Raw genomic sequence first — 17,686 nt, forward strand, 5'->3', positions numbered from 1 at the left:
TTTTAAATTGTTGTATAACTTATGTCAACTATCAGTTATTAAAGCCATAAAAATGAATTTTCATTAAAATAAATTTAAATCGATATTCATCCTAATGAAAACCGTCTCTGAATACCACCGAAGAAGAAGACGCTTCCCTCCTGTAATTGGACAGAAGGTCACGTGGTCGTGTCGTCATACCCGGAAGAGTGACTAGTTGGTTGTCGCTGACATTTCAGGTAGGAAAAGAGTTTTTCTTCAGCTCCAACCAGAACCAGAATCAGTTTATTCTGGATAAATGTTCACGTTTGATTAATCTGTTGATTTCTATCCTTAAATGAAGTGTTTGTGAGAGAAACGCGGTGCTTTTAGTGTGTTTAGAGTTTCATGAACGCAGTAACGAGTGAAGTCGAATCGGGGAGTGAAACGGTTCTGTGAGCCGGACCCGGTCCCACCGAGCCCGGCAGGACCCGGTCGGTCTGTCAGCTCCGGTAGAACTCTTTGAGCTGTGTGTTTGTGGGGACGTTTGGTGACAGGAAGTGGGTTTTTAGCTGGATGTAATCAATAATCAAATATCGACGGGCTTCATCATCACTGTTTCTGCTCAGTTGTGCCAACATATAAAGAATTAGTTTGAGTGTTTGACCTACACCTCAGCTAGTTGCTGGTTGACGTCTGGTGGAGCAGGAAGAATCTTTTTAAACCGGCCGTTTGTGGACTTTTATGTGTGATTCCTCCTCATGTTTGGTGTGTTCATGTCACAAGGACCCAGATGTTGGCCGGAGCAAAATGGCTTCGTACTTCGACGAGCACGACTGCGAGCCCACCAACCCTGAGGAGCAGTACCGGCAGAACGCCTACCTGGAGCTGGCCAGGTGGACGCGGGTGGACACGTCGAGGTGGAGCCACAGACGGAGTGTGTAGGAGTCTGACTGAATGTGTGTGTCTGGCTGTGTGTGTGTGTTCAGGTCTTTAATGCAGGGGTTGGACCTCGTGGACTCGGGGGCCTTCGACTCGTCCGACTGGGACCAGCGTCTTCCTCCTCCCGCTGCCAAAACCGCCGTTCAGACCCTCTTGGTGGTCATCATCTCTCCAGAGCAAGCAGGTGAAGTTTTCCCGTTGGAAGTGAACGTTTGTTAAATATTCCAGCGTTCCCTGGAGGGAGTAACTCTGGTTTGTCCAGCAGACAAAGGCCTCAAGTGTCCCGTTTGTTTGCTGGAGTTTGAGGAACGAGAGTCGGTTCGAGAAATGCCTTGTAAACACCTTTTCCACTCAGGATGCATCCTGCCCTGGTTGGGGAAGGTCGAGCTCAGATTTCTCAATCAGAATTTAATTTTCAATCAAACGTTTTGATGGAAAAGTTTTGACTTTTTCTTTTGTCGATCGCAGACTAACTCCTGTCCGCTCTGCCGACTAGAATTACCAACTGACAATCCGGAGTACGAAGAGTTCAAGAAGGACAAGGTGAGTTTGTGGGTGTGGGTGTGACGGTGGGATCGGTCTCCTCTCCTCTTTGACGGGGGTTTTCTGCCCTGCAGGAGCGGCGGCGGCAGAGGGAGCACCGGCTGGAGGACCTCCATGGAGCCATGTACACCTGACAGGACGGAGCCTCAGGACAAGCCTTCACCGCTTCAGATGGAACCTAATCCACGTTTACTGTCAGATATTGTACAGAAATCTGCAGAAAATGAAGCCCGACATTAATATAAGCTCAGGTAGGATTATTATTTATACGACCTGGTTTGACTTGACGTGGTCTGAACGCAGCGGAAGCAGGAGGCTCACGAAAAAGATTAGAGACGAAACATTTCAACCTCTTCGTTCCTGACTTGTAAACGTTTTGAGCTTTTAATGCACAAAAACATTGAAGATGTATTCATCTTGGAGTCATTTCTATTACCTTCACAAAACCTCGCAAAAATCCTTCTGCACTCCATCGTCGGACTAAAGGCGACTTTGCTTCTGTGCTTTCAGATGTTTCTCCAGAGGGAGAGTCAGTTTATTTTTGGGTGAATTGTTTTGTCTACAGACGTTCTGTAACATCCCTTTTAAACTTTTCCCATCCTGTGGTTTGATCTATTCTCCTCGGTTTTGATCTAGTCTCTTGGCTGGATTTGAAGTTCATTTTTATGACGACTCAAACATCCAGACGTCTATTTGGTCCTGTTGTTTCACTAAATACATTTTCTGCCTGTAAAGAACAACTCAAACGTGATAATTTATCGTTTTTATTTAATATTTGAATATAAATCTCTGTCAAATCAAAATACCCAAATGATAAACAAATCATACATATTTACAGAATTTATAAAAGCAAATAAAATCATCTGTTTTGGTGGGATTTCTCCTCCTCACATGCTTCAAATCCAGGAAATCACACTTGGCGGTTTGTTTCTCACCAGAGTTCAAGACATGAACAGAGAAAAGACAAAATGATCCACCTTTTTTAAAATCTCGGCCTGTGGAAGATTTTGTATCGCGTGAGAGCTGCCGTTTGGTTCCGGTCTGGTGGGAGAGGCCACAGCCCAGATTAAAACACCGCGTCAGAACAAGGCTAACGCTAACGCACCGACCAGAACGACCAAAACCTCCAGTGGAACCCAGGCGGGTGGTTTTTTTTTTTTTGGCAAGATAAGGATTGCTGCAGGTCACATGATCACATCTCATTCAGTACATCCTCCATCCTGGAGTCCCTGAGAGGCAAACTGGACCCCCCCCAACACCCCCCACCAGGTGATCCGTTCAGGTTCAGATCGGTTCTAAAGACACGTAGGAATAAACAAACCTAGAGGTAGCTACTTGCTTAGCATGGCTGCTTTCCTCTTGCTAGCTAAGTGGGCTTAGTTGCTTTAACATTACCTCATGCTAATTGTACAGAAGGTTCCACTTAGCACATGCCAACACTGAATTTGGATCTTGCTTTTCAACTTCACTTAAATTAATAAGGAATTTAAAAACATTTCACTTTAAATTAGAGTTTCCGGATCACCAGAATCTTATTTTCTCCTGGTTTGCCTCTCGGGGCTTCGGTAGAGGATCACAGAGACGACACATGTTGGAACCTCTGCATCAATCCCACTACAGGTACGAGGTAGGTGACCGGGTCACAGGGTTCTGCTGGTTCCGGGGGGTCAGTGATCAAACACTCGGGGCAGAATACTGTTGGGAAAAACAGGTGGAGCACTTTGTGGCAGCGGTTGAGCAAATAAAACATTAAAAACCTGCAGACGACACTCGGGTCTAAGGAAGCCCACTGCTGCCTGTTTGGATCGGTCCGTCTGAACGACGACGCTAATGGTTTTGATGGTGCGATCTTTTTTTTGGCACATCGGCAGGAAGAGGCTTACGAACCCAGGAGGTCTTGAGGTTTATGGCACAAAGCATCAGAACCCAAATTTAAGAAAAAAGGCCCCTGGGGGCCCTGCCTGGATATCAGCGTTTAAAATAGTGGGGTCAAATGTTAGCATGGAGGTCAGCTTGGATCTCTTGGTGTCACTTTAGCAATAATTACAGCTCCGTGTTCGACTGTAAAAGGCATTTCTCTCTAGCGGGCGATCACATGACCGATGGCGATTATTACATTGGACGTGAGAATCAACAGCAAAAACTAGGGCTACAACGTCGCCAACGTCTACAACCGATGAAGACGATCCCTTCACGCTGCCGTCGTTCGGATCGTAACGGTTCAAGCTACAGATTTTGTTGAACCGTTTAGTAAAATATCTGAATTTTGTGGTAAATTTGTTTTGTGCAGTCGGACGAGAGCGGACAGAACTACCGACGCATTCAGCGTTTCTACTCTACGTGAACGTTAAATCGTTTCTCATTCAAAGTGTGTCGTGCAGAAACACGCAAACACAACCGGGCCGAAGCCTCGACGCGTTGGAGGGAAAACTCAACCAGTGATGCACAATTATAGAAAACCAACAAACAAATAAAAAGCTCTGGTTCAGGAAACAAACCCAGATCACATTCCTGTTCCACACATTCACCCGCCCACAGGAGATTTTTGACCAGCCAGAAAACGATTGGATAGTCGAGTGTTGGAGGCGGGACAACCTGGGGTTGGTGGGCGGGGCGGCTACAACATGGCCGTGCTCTCCGGGGTGCAGTTGAGATGCGTGGACGTGCTGCTCCCCCCCGGTGACTTGAGACCCTTGGTGGCGCCGCTCAGCGTGGAGCCCCGAGCTCGGGTTCCCATCATCACCCCCGAGCCGTGGTGCAGGCTCTGCTGGAGCCCCGCCATCATGGTCTCGCTGGTCACGGTGCCAAACTCGTAGGTGAAGGTCCCGTAGAAGACCAGGATGTCCACGGTGAACACCCACTCGCAGATGGCGGCGGCGTGCTGCAGGACGAAGCTTTCGTGGATGAAGAAGATGCCACCTGGGGGGGGGAAGGTTCAGGAAAACAGAAACCAACCAGTTCCTACTGGTGCCCCCCCAGGAGGCCGACCGTAGGCCCAGACCTACATGAAGGATACTGAGGACCAGGGACACCATGGCCCCCAGCGCCAGAGCCACTCTGAAATGGGCCATCCAGTAGTCGAGGGCCGTCACGGCCACCCGGTAGGTGAGCACACACTGTAGGCACACGAACAGCAGCCCGGCCGGGAACGCCACGCCCGCCCCCACGTAGTGGAGGGATTTGGCATGATCCACCTGCAGAAAAGTGGAACAGCTCGGTTAGAACCCGGATCACGCCTCCGGTCCCAAACGGCACAACGCGGCGGCGCCGGCTCACCTGGAAGTTCCCCACCATGACCAGCCCCACGGCGTTGGTGCAGCCGGACACCAGGGCGCTGGTGTTCACCCAGCACCGCTGGCTGTGCTCGATCACCTGGGCGTAGCGCAGAAGGCACACCATCACCACTGCAGAGGGGGGGGGCAGCGTGACGCGGCGCAGAAACACAAACACAAACCTGATGTCAAGAACCAGGATGTAGTTCATCAGAGAAAACGTTCAGTTTGTTTGTTTGTTTGTTTGTTTATGAGGGTCACGTGACTGAACTCATTCTGATGATCTGTTTTTCCTCAAGAGGATGTTGTTTGTCGATATCCCTGGTTGTAAAAGGGGGGGGGTGTTCCTTTCCTTAACAGTAGGACATGAGTCAGTAACAATTGGAATGCAACGAGGTCAAAGGTCAGAAGTGAAGCCGATGAAGCGGGGGGGGGGGGCGATAGAAATAAAGCATGAAGACAGTTTAAAAAAAAAAATCACAAGACAAAATCTGGGACAGAGGAGGAGGAGGAGGAGGAGGAGGAGGAAGGCCATGAGGGTCTGCAGGCAGGGTGGGGGTGGAAGGAAACCTGCATTCATTATTGATCAGAGAACCTCGGCTATTTCCAGCCTCTTAGATCTGTGTGTATGTGTGTGTGTGTGTGTGGGGGGGGGGGGGCGTTCATAATGTCACGGCTTCAACACAACAACACGGATGAAGTTTAAGTCTGAATGAGTTCTGGAGAAATGTCGTCCTAAACGTGTGTGTGTGTGTGTGTGTGTGTGTGTGTGTGTGTGTGTGTGTGTGTGTGTGTGTGTGTCCTACCCATGAAGGCTCCGACGTTTCCGATCAGGCTGAAAAGGCAGCTTTCAGGCGGGTAGGAGCCACATTTACTGCAGCGAGGAGACAAAAGCACCTTTAGACTAACCTACTGACCGTAACACCTAACATCTACAGACGGCTCAGGCCCCACCTGATGAGGGGGATGTCCTGGGGGGTGCAGCAGGTCTTGGGGGTTCCGGGGCGGGGCAGCTCCTCCATGCAGCTCACGTTGTATGTCCTGCGACACAACAACAGGGGGGGGTCAGCCCCCGCCGGCGGCGCTACAGCCAGAGTTCCGTCTGTCGACGGGGGCGACAGGGACTCACCAGTTCTCCACGGGACAGACGTGGTGGTTCATCACGGCCATGGCGTACCTGCGGGGAAACGGAGGCGTGGCGTTACAGACGGGGGTCAAAGCGGCGCCGGCGCCACAGACGGGGGTCAGAGCGGCGCCACAGACGGGGGTCAGAGCGGCGCTGGGACTCACACGATCCATATCCCTGTGATGGAGAAGGCGGAGAGGCTGACAGGCAGGACGATCCAGGCAGTCATTGGTCACGAGCAGCGACACGACGGGGGGGGGGGGGGATCAGGTGGGGGGGACGGAGAGGGGGGTCGGGGTGGAGGGGGGGTCGCTAACACACAGGGGAAGACATGAGAGGAAAAGAGGGGGAATGGCACAGATCCTCTGCTCCACAGGGTCCTGCAGCCGGCATCAACCTGGGGGGGGGGGGAGAAGAAACACGAGATGACATCATCGCTTCACCGGTGGGCGGGGTCACTGAAATGTTGATGAGGGAGTCAGGAGGCGACAGCAGGACGATTCCCCTCTCCATTTGTTCCACCCACATCTGCCCCCACCTGACCGATGTGTGGGCGGGGCTTGGCAGGTCGTCCTGAACCAGACACCCCCAGAGCGTCTCGTTTGATGTCCGTCTTTAGAGTTTAAAGACAAACAGAAAACAAAAACGCTCACGGCCGCCGTTTGTCCATAAATACGATCCTGGAGTTTAATGACTGACACGGATTACATAAGAACCACAGGCAGACAGGTGTGACCCCCCCCTCAAGGTCAGCGGCCTGGGGGGAGGGGGGCCCCGGAGCGCCGGCCGGATCGTGTTACACAGCTTACGTCCACAACGGAGTCACCGAGAACCAAAGAGATCTCAAAGGTCAACCCGCAGGTCACCAGAGGGCAACGCCCATCGGAGCGCCGCCTGGTTTGGTCACATGACGCACAAGGTAGGACTGTCAAAGTAAAATAACTCCTACTGTAGAACTGTCAAAATAAAAGTACTGCAGGATGTCAAAATAAAATAACTCCTACTGTAGGACTGTCAAAATAAAACAACTACTGTAGGACTGTCAAAATAAAATAACTCCTACTGTAGGACTGTCAAAATAAAACAACTACTGTAGGACTGTCAAAATAAAATAACTCCTACTGTAGGACTGCCAAAATAAAATAACTCCTACTGTAGGACTGTCAAAGTAAATTAACTCCTACTGTAGAACAGTCAAAATAAAAGTACTGCAGGATGTCAAAATAAAATAACTCCTACTGTAGGACTGCCAAAATAAAATAACTCCTACTGTAGGACTGCCAAAATAAAATAACTCCTACTGTAGGACTGCCAAAGTAAAATAACTCCTACTGTAGGACTGTCAAAGTAAAATAACTCCTACTGTAGGACTGTCACAATAAAACTAAAGACTGTCAAAATAAAATAACTCGTACAATAAAGTCCTTAGAATAACCTTAGAATAAAGTTATTGATTCTCCCTATAAATTATCACAATCAAACCCCCTCCAACCCCGCTCTGACGTCACATCTCATCTGAGTGGACATCTCAATGTGTGTGTGTGTGTGTGTGGGGGGGGGGGGCTGACCCCCTCCCCCCGCTGCAGCGACTGAGCGGAAATACTCGCCTCTGTTCTTATAAGACGACACAACAATTAAAATAAACACCGAACGGCATCGACCCCCTGACCCGCGGTGGACGAAGCCACGGGGCACCCCCGCGACATCACGGCGTCCGGAAGCCGCTCTGCTGGACCCGGTACCGTTAGCCGCTATTAGCCGCTAGCTGCGCCTAGCTTTAGCTCCCACTCAGCGGTCCGGACATCTCCGTTTCCTGGCGGACAGGAACAAAAATGTCCCCCAACGGGAGACGTTTAGGGGACAAAAATGGAGGGGGGGGGGCGGAACACGGAGTCCACACCTACCTTCGACCCGCGAACCCCTCCACGCACCGCAGCAACCTTGGTTTCCCTTTAAAAACAGCGTTTTTATACCAGGTGACGCCAGCTGCGTCAACAACATCCGGTCGAGCTTTTCACAATAAGATGCCTCGCTATGCAGCCAGCCGCGACAGTAGCATCCGGTTTAGATTTCAGAATAAAATAACACGCACGGATTGAATTTTCGTTCACAAACAAATATACTGTATATTTTATGATTTGTTCACATACGGGAGTGATTTAAAATATACAAAAGACATCTAATCACAAAATAAAACATTAAAAATTTGTCCATCTCATCATAAGTGATAGAAGAAATATACTTTTATTATTCCTGTATGGGGAAATTGAAAAAACAAAACATTACAGAAGTCGTCTTTTAATTGCATATCTGAGAAAAACATTAGCGATAAAAATGTATCTGTTTAAAGCAAGATGGAAACAATATGACACGTTTAAATGTACATTACTGACCATATATAGAAAAATAGTATGTCTCTGTGAACTGCGATGACTGAAGGTAAACAAGCATTATTTTTAATGAAAGCTGCACAAAATTGAAATCCGTTCCAACTCTCCAGTCAATGAAAGTCTTTATTTTTGGTCATGATCAGCTGGAATGGTGTAAGACTCCACTGGTGGAGAAAACACCTTGTGAATGAGCTAACAACAAGACCAAAGGTCAAAGATGAATAAAGGTACATAGGTGTAAAGAATGTGTGTGACAGGGGGCTTTAAAAACCTACATGAGGGATTATAACCCAGATTGTTGTTCACTAAGCAGCTTTGAAAGGACTGACTTTGATCCGTAAATCTTGTGGAAAATAGTGACTGACAGGTCATGACGACAGCCGATATTAATCCCAGTAAGATACCAGTATAAAGATTTCTATTCAGGCTTTGTCTCACCATCCTTCTCCCTGGAATATTCCTGGATGAAAACTGGAACTAATGTTAAAGCGAAACTGTTGAGTAGTATCATAAAATGAAGAACATCTGACACTCAAAGGATTCTCAGCAGAGTAAAAGTCTCCTTCATGGCCCGACAGTCACCTTTAATAAAACTCTAAATCAAACAAAAAATCAAAACAGCTTCTCATCTGTAGAGAACTGAAGGAACGCCATGGATCCACCTGCTCATCTGGATCTACAACGGGTTCTTCTGTGGCACACGGAGGACTCTTCCACCGGTCTTCAGAGTAACCATCACTAGGTTTTTATTCAAACCTGTGAAAGAACAAAAAACTAAACTTCAGTCTCTGATTCCAAACCTCTGCTGCACCAGATCACTTTTCATGAGATCATTGTGGTTTCTTCTTGTCTGATCACTGTCCCAACTGTCTGGATCCAGATGCTGATCCGGATCAACACCAGAGTCCCTGACCAACCCGACCAACAGCAGCAGAAACGTGACCTCATGGTGGGGGGAGACAGTTTGGGGGATCACTCGTCTATCGGTCGCCTGTTGGGTTGGTCACCGCCCTGTTACCCAGCAGTGTGATCCGATATCCCATTGGTTCCTTTAAGACCACTGCTTTGTTAAGATGATGTCACGATATATCAATAAGAAGTAAAAGATTATTTCAGAGTCTGAAGATTCCTGCACCCCCTCCCAATCAGGAAGTAGGCTAATGCTTAAAGCCTTTATCCTCTTTTATGCATCCTCTGTCCTTCCTTTGTTCCCCTGCAGTTTAATCTGAACGCATAAAAAGTCCAATAAATACCAAACTACTTGTTCTTTTAAGTTTTAAAATTATAGAAAAGAACATCAGGAACCTCCTCATCCTCTTTCTTTAAGTTGGTGAGAAATCTGATGTGGTGAAACATTTCAAAACTTATAGAGGGGTGGGTTGTTGGTGCCACGCCGTCGGCGTCATGTCAGCCGGGCAGCTCAGGGGGGATAATAGTATTTAGATGTTCTGTAAGCAGACGGATCCTCTCAGTCAGCAACATTAATGGGGCCAGGAGGCATCCTGCTCGCGTCCTCCTGAGGTGAACGGGGTATTAGACCGCGAGGATGCCGGCTGGTCTGGACGCTCCGTCTGCTGTGTAGTCCAGGGTGGGTGGGGGTTGGGGGGGTTCGCCATGGGGAGCACCAGGAAGGTGGTCAACTTCTGGAACCGGAGACAGAGTCTCTTCCCCAACTACAAAGTCACCGATTCGGACGCGAATCGAAGGCCGTCGGAGATCGCCTACCCTCTGGCCAAGGAGAGCTGCGTGAAGACATGGAACTCCATGCAGGAGCTGAGCAAAGACATCTACGACATCTACGCCCAGTACGAGGACGACGAGGACGACGGCGCCCCGCACAGGACCGTTTTACCCTCCAAGAACTACATGATCAACATCAACGTGGGTGGGAAGCCCTACCAGATCGCCTACAAGACGGCAGCCAAGTATCCCAAGACCAGGATCGGTCGCCTGGCGACGTACACGGACCACAACATGAAGCTGGACCTGTGCGACGACTACACCGTCACCAACAACGAGTACTTCTTCGACCGGGACCCGGACGTCTTCCACAGCATCTTCAACTTCTACCGGACGGGCGTCCTGTGGATCAAGGACGAGACTTGTCCCCGCAACTTCCTGGAGGAGATCAACTACTGGGGGGTGAGGATCAAGAACACCCACCGCTGCTGCCGCATCTCCTTCGAGGAGCGTCAGGACGAGCTGAACGAGCAGCTGAAGATCCAGAGGGAGCTGGAGGCCGAGGTGGAGATCGAGGAGAACGAGGAGCTCTTCCACGACATGTTCATGGGCCAGCGGCGGCGGGCCATCTGGAACCTGATGGAGAAGCCCTTCTCCTCCGTCAAAGCCAAGCTGATGGCGGTGGCCTCCAGCTTGTTCGTCCTGATCTCCCTGGTTGCCATGACGCTCAACACGGTGGAGGAGATGCAGTACAGGACGCCGACGGGGCAGCTCAGCGGCAAGACCTACTGGGAGTACGTGGAGTCCACCTGCATCGCCTTCTTCGCCATGGAGTACCTGCTGCGCCTGGTGTCCACGCCCGACCTCAAGTCCTTCAGCCGGAGCGTCCTCAACACGGTGGACCTGATCGCCATCCTGCCCCAGTTCCTCCAGGCCATCCTGGAGATCTTCGACAGCGAGGAGAACTACATGAAGCACGAGGCCGACATCCAGGCGGTGGGGCAGGTGGGGAAGCTGGGCCAGGTGCTCCGCATCATGAGGCTCATGCGGATCTTTCGGATCCTGAAGCTGGCGCGACACTCCACCGGTCTGCGGGCGTTCGGCTTCACGCTGCGTCAGTGCTACCAGCAGGTGGGCTGCCTCTTCCTCTTCATCGCCATGGGGATCTTCAGCTTCTCCGCCATGGTTTACACCGTGGAGCACGACATGCCGCAAACAAACTTCACCAGCATTCCTCACGCGTGGTGGTGGGCCGCGGTGAGTACGCACGAGGAAATAGATCCACACGGGTGGAAACAGGAGGAAACGTAGACGAAAAGATTCACCATTTAAAATGTTATTTAAAAAAAAAAATCTGTGGTGGAAGCAGCGAAACTAAACCTTCTTCCCAGATCCACCCCCACATGACAAACAAACACACCAACAAACAAACAAACAAACAAACAAACATGGGTGATCAGGTGACTTCCATAAACAAGACAGACTTCTTACCTGAGTCAGCGCTCCTGGCGTCTTCATGGAGGTAAAGTAAAGCGCTGTGTCACCAAACGGCTTTAAAGCTGACATGGCGGTTTGTAATGTAATCAGATTACTCTCCTTCACTACTGACCTCTCAGCTAATTCTTTAGCATAATGCTAACAGCAGGAGCTACGGATTGATTTATATCACCTGATCACTTTAATGTTCTTTACATGTTTCAACAGTCAGTGAGACCCCCCCCCTGCAGAGACCCCTCCCGGAGGCCCCACCTCTCTGCAAAGACCCCCCCCTTGCAGCGACTCCCCCTCTCTGTTAATCCAGACAAGGAAATGATAATCCTCATCATCACGGTCACAGTGACGGAAACTGTTACTGAACAGATGTGTGTGTGTGTGTGTGTGTGTGTGTGTGTGTGTGTGTGTGTGTGTGTGTGTGTGTGTGTGTGTGTGTGTGTGTGTGTCCATTGTTGTTATTTCATTCATTTTCTTAACCACCACTTTGGAAACACGCGGCTTATTTATTCATTCATTCGTTTATGTTATTTATTTATTTATTCATTCATTCATTTATTTTATTTATTTGTTTATCTATCTATCTATCTATCTATTTATATATGTATTTATTCATTCATTCCTTTATTTCTATACATGCAGACATCATTCGTTTATTTATTTATGTATTTATTTATTTACTTAGTTACTGATGTGTGACGTCTACAGAACCTCCGTCTTTGGTTTGTGTTTAAAACCTTCTCATTGAAATCCACTCGTACACTTTCCTCCATCACCATGACGACTGTCCTCCCCCCTCCCCGGCAGGTCAGCATCTCCACGGTGGGCTACGGTGACGTGTACCCGGAGACCATCCTGGGCCGGGTGTTCGCCTTCGTGTGCATCGCCTTCGGCATCATCCTGAACGGGCTGCCCATCTCCATCCTGTTCAACAAGTTCTCCGACTACTACTCCAAGCTCAAGTCCAACCAGTACACGGCGGCGCTCAAGCAGCGGGGGAAGGTGCGCTTCGGCCGGAGGACGCTCCAGCGGCTGGGCCAGTGCTGCGGGGGCCAGGCGAGCAAATAAACAAACAAAAACAAACAAACAAACAAACAAACAAGACGCGTCTGAACCACATGAAAGACACAGGAAGTAAATGTAAAAAAATGTTTTATTACAAAATAATCATAAATCCAAACACCTTAAAAAAAATTTTTTTTAAAAAAGCTCTCTGTAACACACACATATATATATATATATATATATATATATATATATATATATATATATATATATATATATATATATATATATATACACATATATAATATCAATATGTTGTTGTTTACAACAGTGATGAAAAAGAAAGGTTGCTTTCATGTAATTATTGTAATATTTAAATTCGGTTAAAATAATAATTTCGTCTGGAAATAATCTCCACTGATCATCTGAAGTTTGAAAACAGGAATTGTTCATCCGCGGTGAGACAAAACCTTCAGTTTCAGCTTTCAGGATAGTTGCTTCAGGTAGTTTCAGATCCAGATTCTGTCCACGGAGACTGTTTTTATTTTATTTGTGATTCATCTGAATCCTGAACGTCCTCCAGCTGACTGTAGACGCTTCGACCTTCTGTTATTCAGGTTGGACTTTGTTTTAAACTCAGTTTTAGGGCTTTTAAAGTGCACTTTTCAAACGATGCAGCATGAATTACTGCTAACGCATGTAAACCAGACACGATCCAGCCTGATTTCAATAAACGCTGATTAAACTGCTGTCCTCGTTGTTTTAATGCGCCAGAAAAGACTCACATAAAACATTTTCTCGTATTTTTTTATTTCTTTTAATTAATGCCGCTTTTTCATTTCATTGTCCAAGTTGTTGTGAAATGTATGCAATTGTTGAATTGTTGGAAATGCTAACCAGCACTTACCCCCCCCCCCCCTTCTCGTTAGAATTTTCTAAAGGTAAAGCAGATGATTTTTTTGTCCGGGTTCAGACTGAATGATGCTGTAATACAGCCACTGACCACAAGAGGGCAGTGTGGGCGCAACGATTAAACGTAATCACCGATATACAGTAATTTCCGGTAATCTCTCAAAATAAAAGCATCAAAATAACCAAGTACATTTTTTCAATGTAATGTAAGATTTTTTTAATCTAATAAGAAAAATACGAAAAAAATCGAGTGACGTGTTCTTAATCTTTCTACATCGTTTTTGAACGAATGCCACGAATTAACATATAGACGATTTTTCCACGTAGGGGTCAGCCGGTAGCAAATTTTGGTAGCGCTAAAGCTAATGCTAACTCTGTCGGGGACATCAGTGCAGTCTGTCCTACAAACCACGAAGTTAGAGTAGCTATAGTAACGCAAACAACTGAATTAGAAGTTTGCATTAATTACAAAATTTTAAGTGCTTTTCGCGGGCGTGGGGGGTGAGGGAAAACGCGCAATGTTCGGTCGATTAAAATTATTTTGACAGTCAAATCCGGAAGCTGTTGACAATCTAACAACGTCTAACTTTGTCCCAATGTTTTTGTAGTTACCCACTATGTCCACAGGAGGGCACCACGATAACAGATCTTTCAAGAACGTAGAATAACATTATTGACACGTCTTCCGAAATAACTTTTTTGTGTAGTTTTCCACGGAATAGTTTAACAGATATAAACATAGAAATTTTCACGTTACTATTATGTTTTTTCTTAAGCCTTTTGGTGATGTTGCACTTAAAGCATGTCAATACTTGTTTTAATTCAATTACGTAAAGGTATGTATCATTGATGTTATAATTACCCAGTTTGGCCACAGGAGGGTAGGAAATGTATTTCCTAAGCAGGAAGTGGTGTGAATACAGACTCGAACATGAATTCAGCATGCATGTGGTCTTTTGTCTGTATTTTCTTTTTTAGGTTTTTGTGGTAATTTGTGTCCTTGTCCTTTTTTTTGTGTGTTCTTTTTTGTTTTTGAGTTCACCTCAGGAGTCACATACTTTATTTGTTGGTTTAACCCGGGTGTCTCCAAACTTTTTCCCGCAAGGGCCACATGACTTTTCCTTTCTCCAATGGGGGGTCGGGGTCAGTTTGGAACAGAAATCGCAGGGGTACCTCAATGTAAACATTTACTGTCTTCTAGAAAGTCGTGGGTTAAACCTGTGGGTCAGAACCCAGAAAAAGGTTCAAACATTTTCAAATAAAGCAGAAGTTAGTCCAGGTTAACAAGTCGTCCTCGTCCTCACCAGAGCAGCACGGTGGCGCAGCGGTAACGCTGTCGCCTCACAGCCAGGAGGTCTGGGATTCAAATCCCACAAGGGCCTCTCTGTGAGGAGTTTGCATGTTCTCCACGTGTCTGGTGGTTCCAAAAACATGCGCATAGCTGAGTTAAAGTGATCATAGGTGTGAAGGAGGGTGTGAGGACACACCCAGGGGGGGTCATTGTAGTGGGGACCTGGTTCTAAACCCGGTTACAGAAACCAGGTTTAGAACTGGGTCTTTTGTTGTTTCCTCCACCTGTGAACCCCATAAATACAAGTTCCAACCCAAACCCCAGCAGCTGAAGGTTCAGCTCAGAGAGATGAGAGGAGGAACTCAGACCTGAGGTTATGGGTTCAAATCCCAGCTTCTCCCTTTAGATTTTCTCCAGAGTGTTGTGAATAATAAATACAACATCCGACCACTTCCTGTGTATGGAGTCAGGTAGCTCAGCCTGTTAAGGTGCTGAGCAGGTGTGCAGACATTATAGGTTCAAATCCCACCCCCCCATCATTTTTCCTGGCTGTTTCCTGAACGACGAAGACAAATACGCCCGGAGAAAAGGTGTGAGCGTGAAGGAATCGGTAGCGTGGTGGGTTAGCCCGTAACGATGAGCCCTCGGTCCTACATCCATGTCCCAACCCAGCGCTGCAGGTTCTGGATCAAAACTGTGTCTCGCAGTAACGAGGCCCGGGGGGGGCCGTGTCCCCTCCGCGGGTCTGGAGCTATAGAAAGAGGGGGTTATGGAGCCCTGAGCCAGAAACGGCTGACCTTTTACTGCTTTCATGAACATCAATGTTTTTGTAAAGGGGAAGACTGAACAGGCTGCCGCCAGGCGAAGAACGTTCCGATGTCGTCAGGTTTGTAGGTAATGACAGCAAAAAAAGGCAAGATCACGTTTTTGAGAAGAACCACCTGTAATGTGATCAGAAGCTGCTGATATTTTACTATCGTGAAGTAACGTCTACTAGTAGACTGAATGAACAGGATTCAGACACTATTAATGAAATAGATAAGAACCTCTCTGGCATCTTCACAGAGAAAAAGGCCTTGGACATGAACTTCCTGTTGGACATGAACTTCCTGTTGGACATGAACTTCCTGTTGGACATGAACTTCCTGTTGGACATGAACTTCCTGTTGGACATGAACTTCCTGTTGGACATGAACTTCCTGTTGGACATGAACTTCCTGTTGGACATGAACTTCCTGTTGGACTGACCGACCCTTCTGTCGGGTCCAGGAGGCTCGTAGACTGTCTGCAGCTCTCTCATCAACTTCCCTGAAAACCACAAAGCAAACAAGTTAAGAAATCCAACGAAGTGATACAGTGGGGGGGCTTTTTCTGGTTCTGTTCAGGGGGCCGCACCAAATGTGGAGGAGGGGCCGCATCCGGCCAACGGGCCTGGGTTTGACCACTGCTCTACATGATCCACCAGTTCCAGGATGGATCTCTGTTACGACCCAGATTGTTAAAAAGAGTTGTAACAAGAAGAAACCGATGTAAAGGGTTAACGTAAAAATATTCAATCAACCAGAGATTATTTAATCCCTGGACGAGGTAAAGGTTTTCCAAATGAACAAAAGGGCCAAAGGAAGCTGCTCAAACAGAGGAACAGAACCCCAAGAGGACCGCTGGATTTGTCTGTAAATTACAAGTAAAATGAAAACAAAACCCACAAAGTAATCTGATTACAGTTGTACAAAAGAAGTGTTGAGCAGCCCCCCCCCCACTCCTAATGCTAACACAATCCAGCGCCTGCCTGCAGTCGACAGGTGACTAACTCGGCCCACTCCTCCACAATGTGGTCACACATTTGGTTCAAACACCTCCAGGAGGAAACGAGGCAGACTGTCTGTGAGGACAGCCCCCCCCCGTCTGAACAGCTGAAGACGATTTGAGGGCTCCCGCTCTGATTGAGGGTCTGGGATTGGAGCGCTCCGAGGAGGACATGCTGCACCAATCAGGAGCCGGGGATGGAACAGGTGGAGTGGGCGGAGCCAGGACTGAAGGTGGTGACGCGTTGGGGGGCGGAGGAACCAAACAGAACCCCCCCCCCCTGAAAACCTGTAACAATCACACACACACACGTGTTGTTAGTTTCTGTTGGAACACACCTGTCTGAATCCAGAGCGGTGCACGTTCTCTCAGGAACAGTCCTGTTAATGATGGGGGGTGCTCCAGACAGACCCCCCCTCCAGGTCCATCAGTGTAACACAAAACACCCCCAAACCGTCACAACGCTCGTCACGAGGGAACCAACCCCCCCCCACACACATTTAAATGACCCTAAGGCGGGGGGGTCAAAGTCAAATACACTGAGGGCCAAAAAAACAAATGTGCTTCAAGCCGAGGGCCGGACTGGTTCAGTGTTTATTAAACACAGTGACATGAACACAGCCTTTTAAACAGTTATTACTTCATGATTAAATGAATAAAGAAATACTTTATTATGGCTGTCAGTAACTTCAGGGGAAACATTAACATCAAGATAAACACATACATGAAGTCGCATGAGGTTCAAACTGAAAACGCGTTATTCTGCTGCTCGATGATCCGACCAATCACTGCCTTCAAAGAGTAAAATAAAAAAACAGAAGACACGCAGGTTTACCTTTGACCTCTCCGAACATGAACTCTGACCCCCACCTGGCTTGAAACCCCCCGCTCTCAGCGTCCACCTTTCTTTTAGCCAGTTTTGAGGAGGGGGGGGGTAACTAAATCCAACCTCCGGTCTGCCTGCTGGTAAACAATGAAACCAAAGCCCTCTTGCTGCGGTGCATGACTTCCGCTACCGTTGCATTGTGGGTAATGTAGTGTTTGTGGTGGAAAACACCGGCGTGCTGATGCGGCTTGAGGGCCGGTTCTAATAGTTAAAAATCATCCCGCGGGCCATAAATAATTCATCACGGGCCAGATCTGTCCCGCGGGCCTTGACTTTGACACATGTGGTCTGATGTCATCAGAGAACTATTCATTCCTCTCTGAAATTTATCACTAGAAACATACAGACAAAAAAAGCAAAGCAGGTAACTGCAAATAAAACAAT

At 47.7% G+C, this 17,686-nt stretch overlaps 3 protein-coding genes and 1 long non-coding RNA gene across 4 annotated transcripts; 2 read left to right on the forward strand and 2 right to left on the reverse strand.

The window, feature by feature from the left end:
• Positions 1–71: 71 nt before the first annotated feature.
• On the forward strand, positions 72–2,047 carry rnf181 (ring finger protein 181). Its single transcript, XM_068310314.1, has 6 exons — positions 72–218; positions 745–854; positions 948–1,084; positions 1,166–1,281; positions 1,369–1,443; positions 1,518–2,047. The coding sequence occupies exons 2-6, from the start codon at positions 769–771 to the stop codon at positions 1,575–1,577; spliced, it is 474 nt and encodes a 157-aa protein (XP_068166415.1). The 5' UTR covers positions 72–218; positions 745–768; the 3' UTR covers positions 1,578–2,047.
• A 144-nt stretch (positions 2,048–2,191) lies between these two features.
• Positions 2,192–6,104, reverse strand: tmem150aa (transmembrane protein 150Aa). The gene is made up of 7 exons (XM_068310311.1): positions 6,006–6,104; positions 5,845–5,892; positions 5,670–5,756; positions 5,522–5,589; positions 4,720–4,847; positions 4,460–4,637; positions 2,192–4,362 (listed from the first exon to the last, which is right to left on the reverse strand). The coding sequence occupies exons 1-7, from the start codon at positions 6,068–6,070 to the stop codon at positions 4,061–4,063; spliced, it is 876 nt and encodes a 291-aa protein (XP_068166412.1). The 5' UTR covers positions 6,071–6,104; the 3' UTR covers positions 2,192–4,060.
• A 3,683-nt stretch (positions 6,105–9,787) lies between these two features.
• LOC137592274 (potassium voltage-gated channel subfamily V member 2-like) lies at positions 9,788–12,642 on the forward strand. The gene is made up of 2 exons (XM_068310316.1): positions 9,788–11,168; positions 12,210–12,642. Exons 1-2 carry the CDS (start codon positions 9,846–9,848, stop codon positions 12,468–12,470), a joined length of 1,584 nt encoding a protein of 527 aa, XP_068166417.1. The 5' UTR covers positions 9,788–9,845; the 3' UTR covers positions 12,471–12,642.
• Positions 12,643–12,705: 63 nt separating this feature from the next.
• LOC137592597 (uncharacterized) lies at positions 12,706–17,413 on the reverse strand. The gene is made up of 3 exons (XR_011035031.1): positions 17,252–17,413; positions 16,006–16,704; positions 12,706–15,918 (listed from the first exon to the last, which is right to left on the reverse strand). It is a non-coding gene; the product is annotated as an uncharacterized lncRNA (long non-coding RNA).
• Positions 17,414–17,686: the final 273 nt, after the last annotated feature.

This window comes from Antennarius striatus, chromosome 3, assembly GCF_040054535.1.
Source record: "Antennarius striatus isolate MH-2024 chromosome 3, ASM4005453v1, whole genome shotgun sequence".
Taxonomy (NCBI): domain Eukaryota; kingdom Metazoa; phylum Chordata; class Actinopteri; order Lophiiformes; family Antennariidae; genus Antennarius; species Antennarius striatus.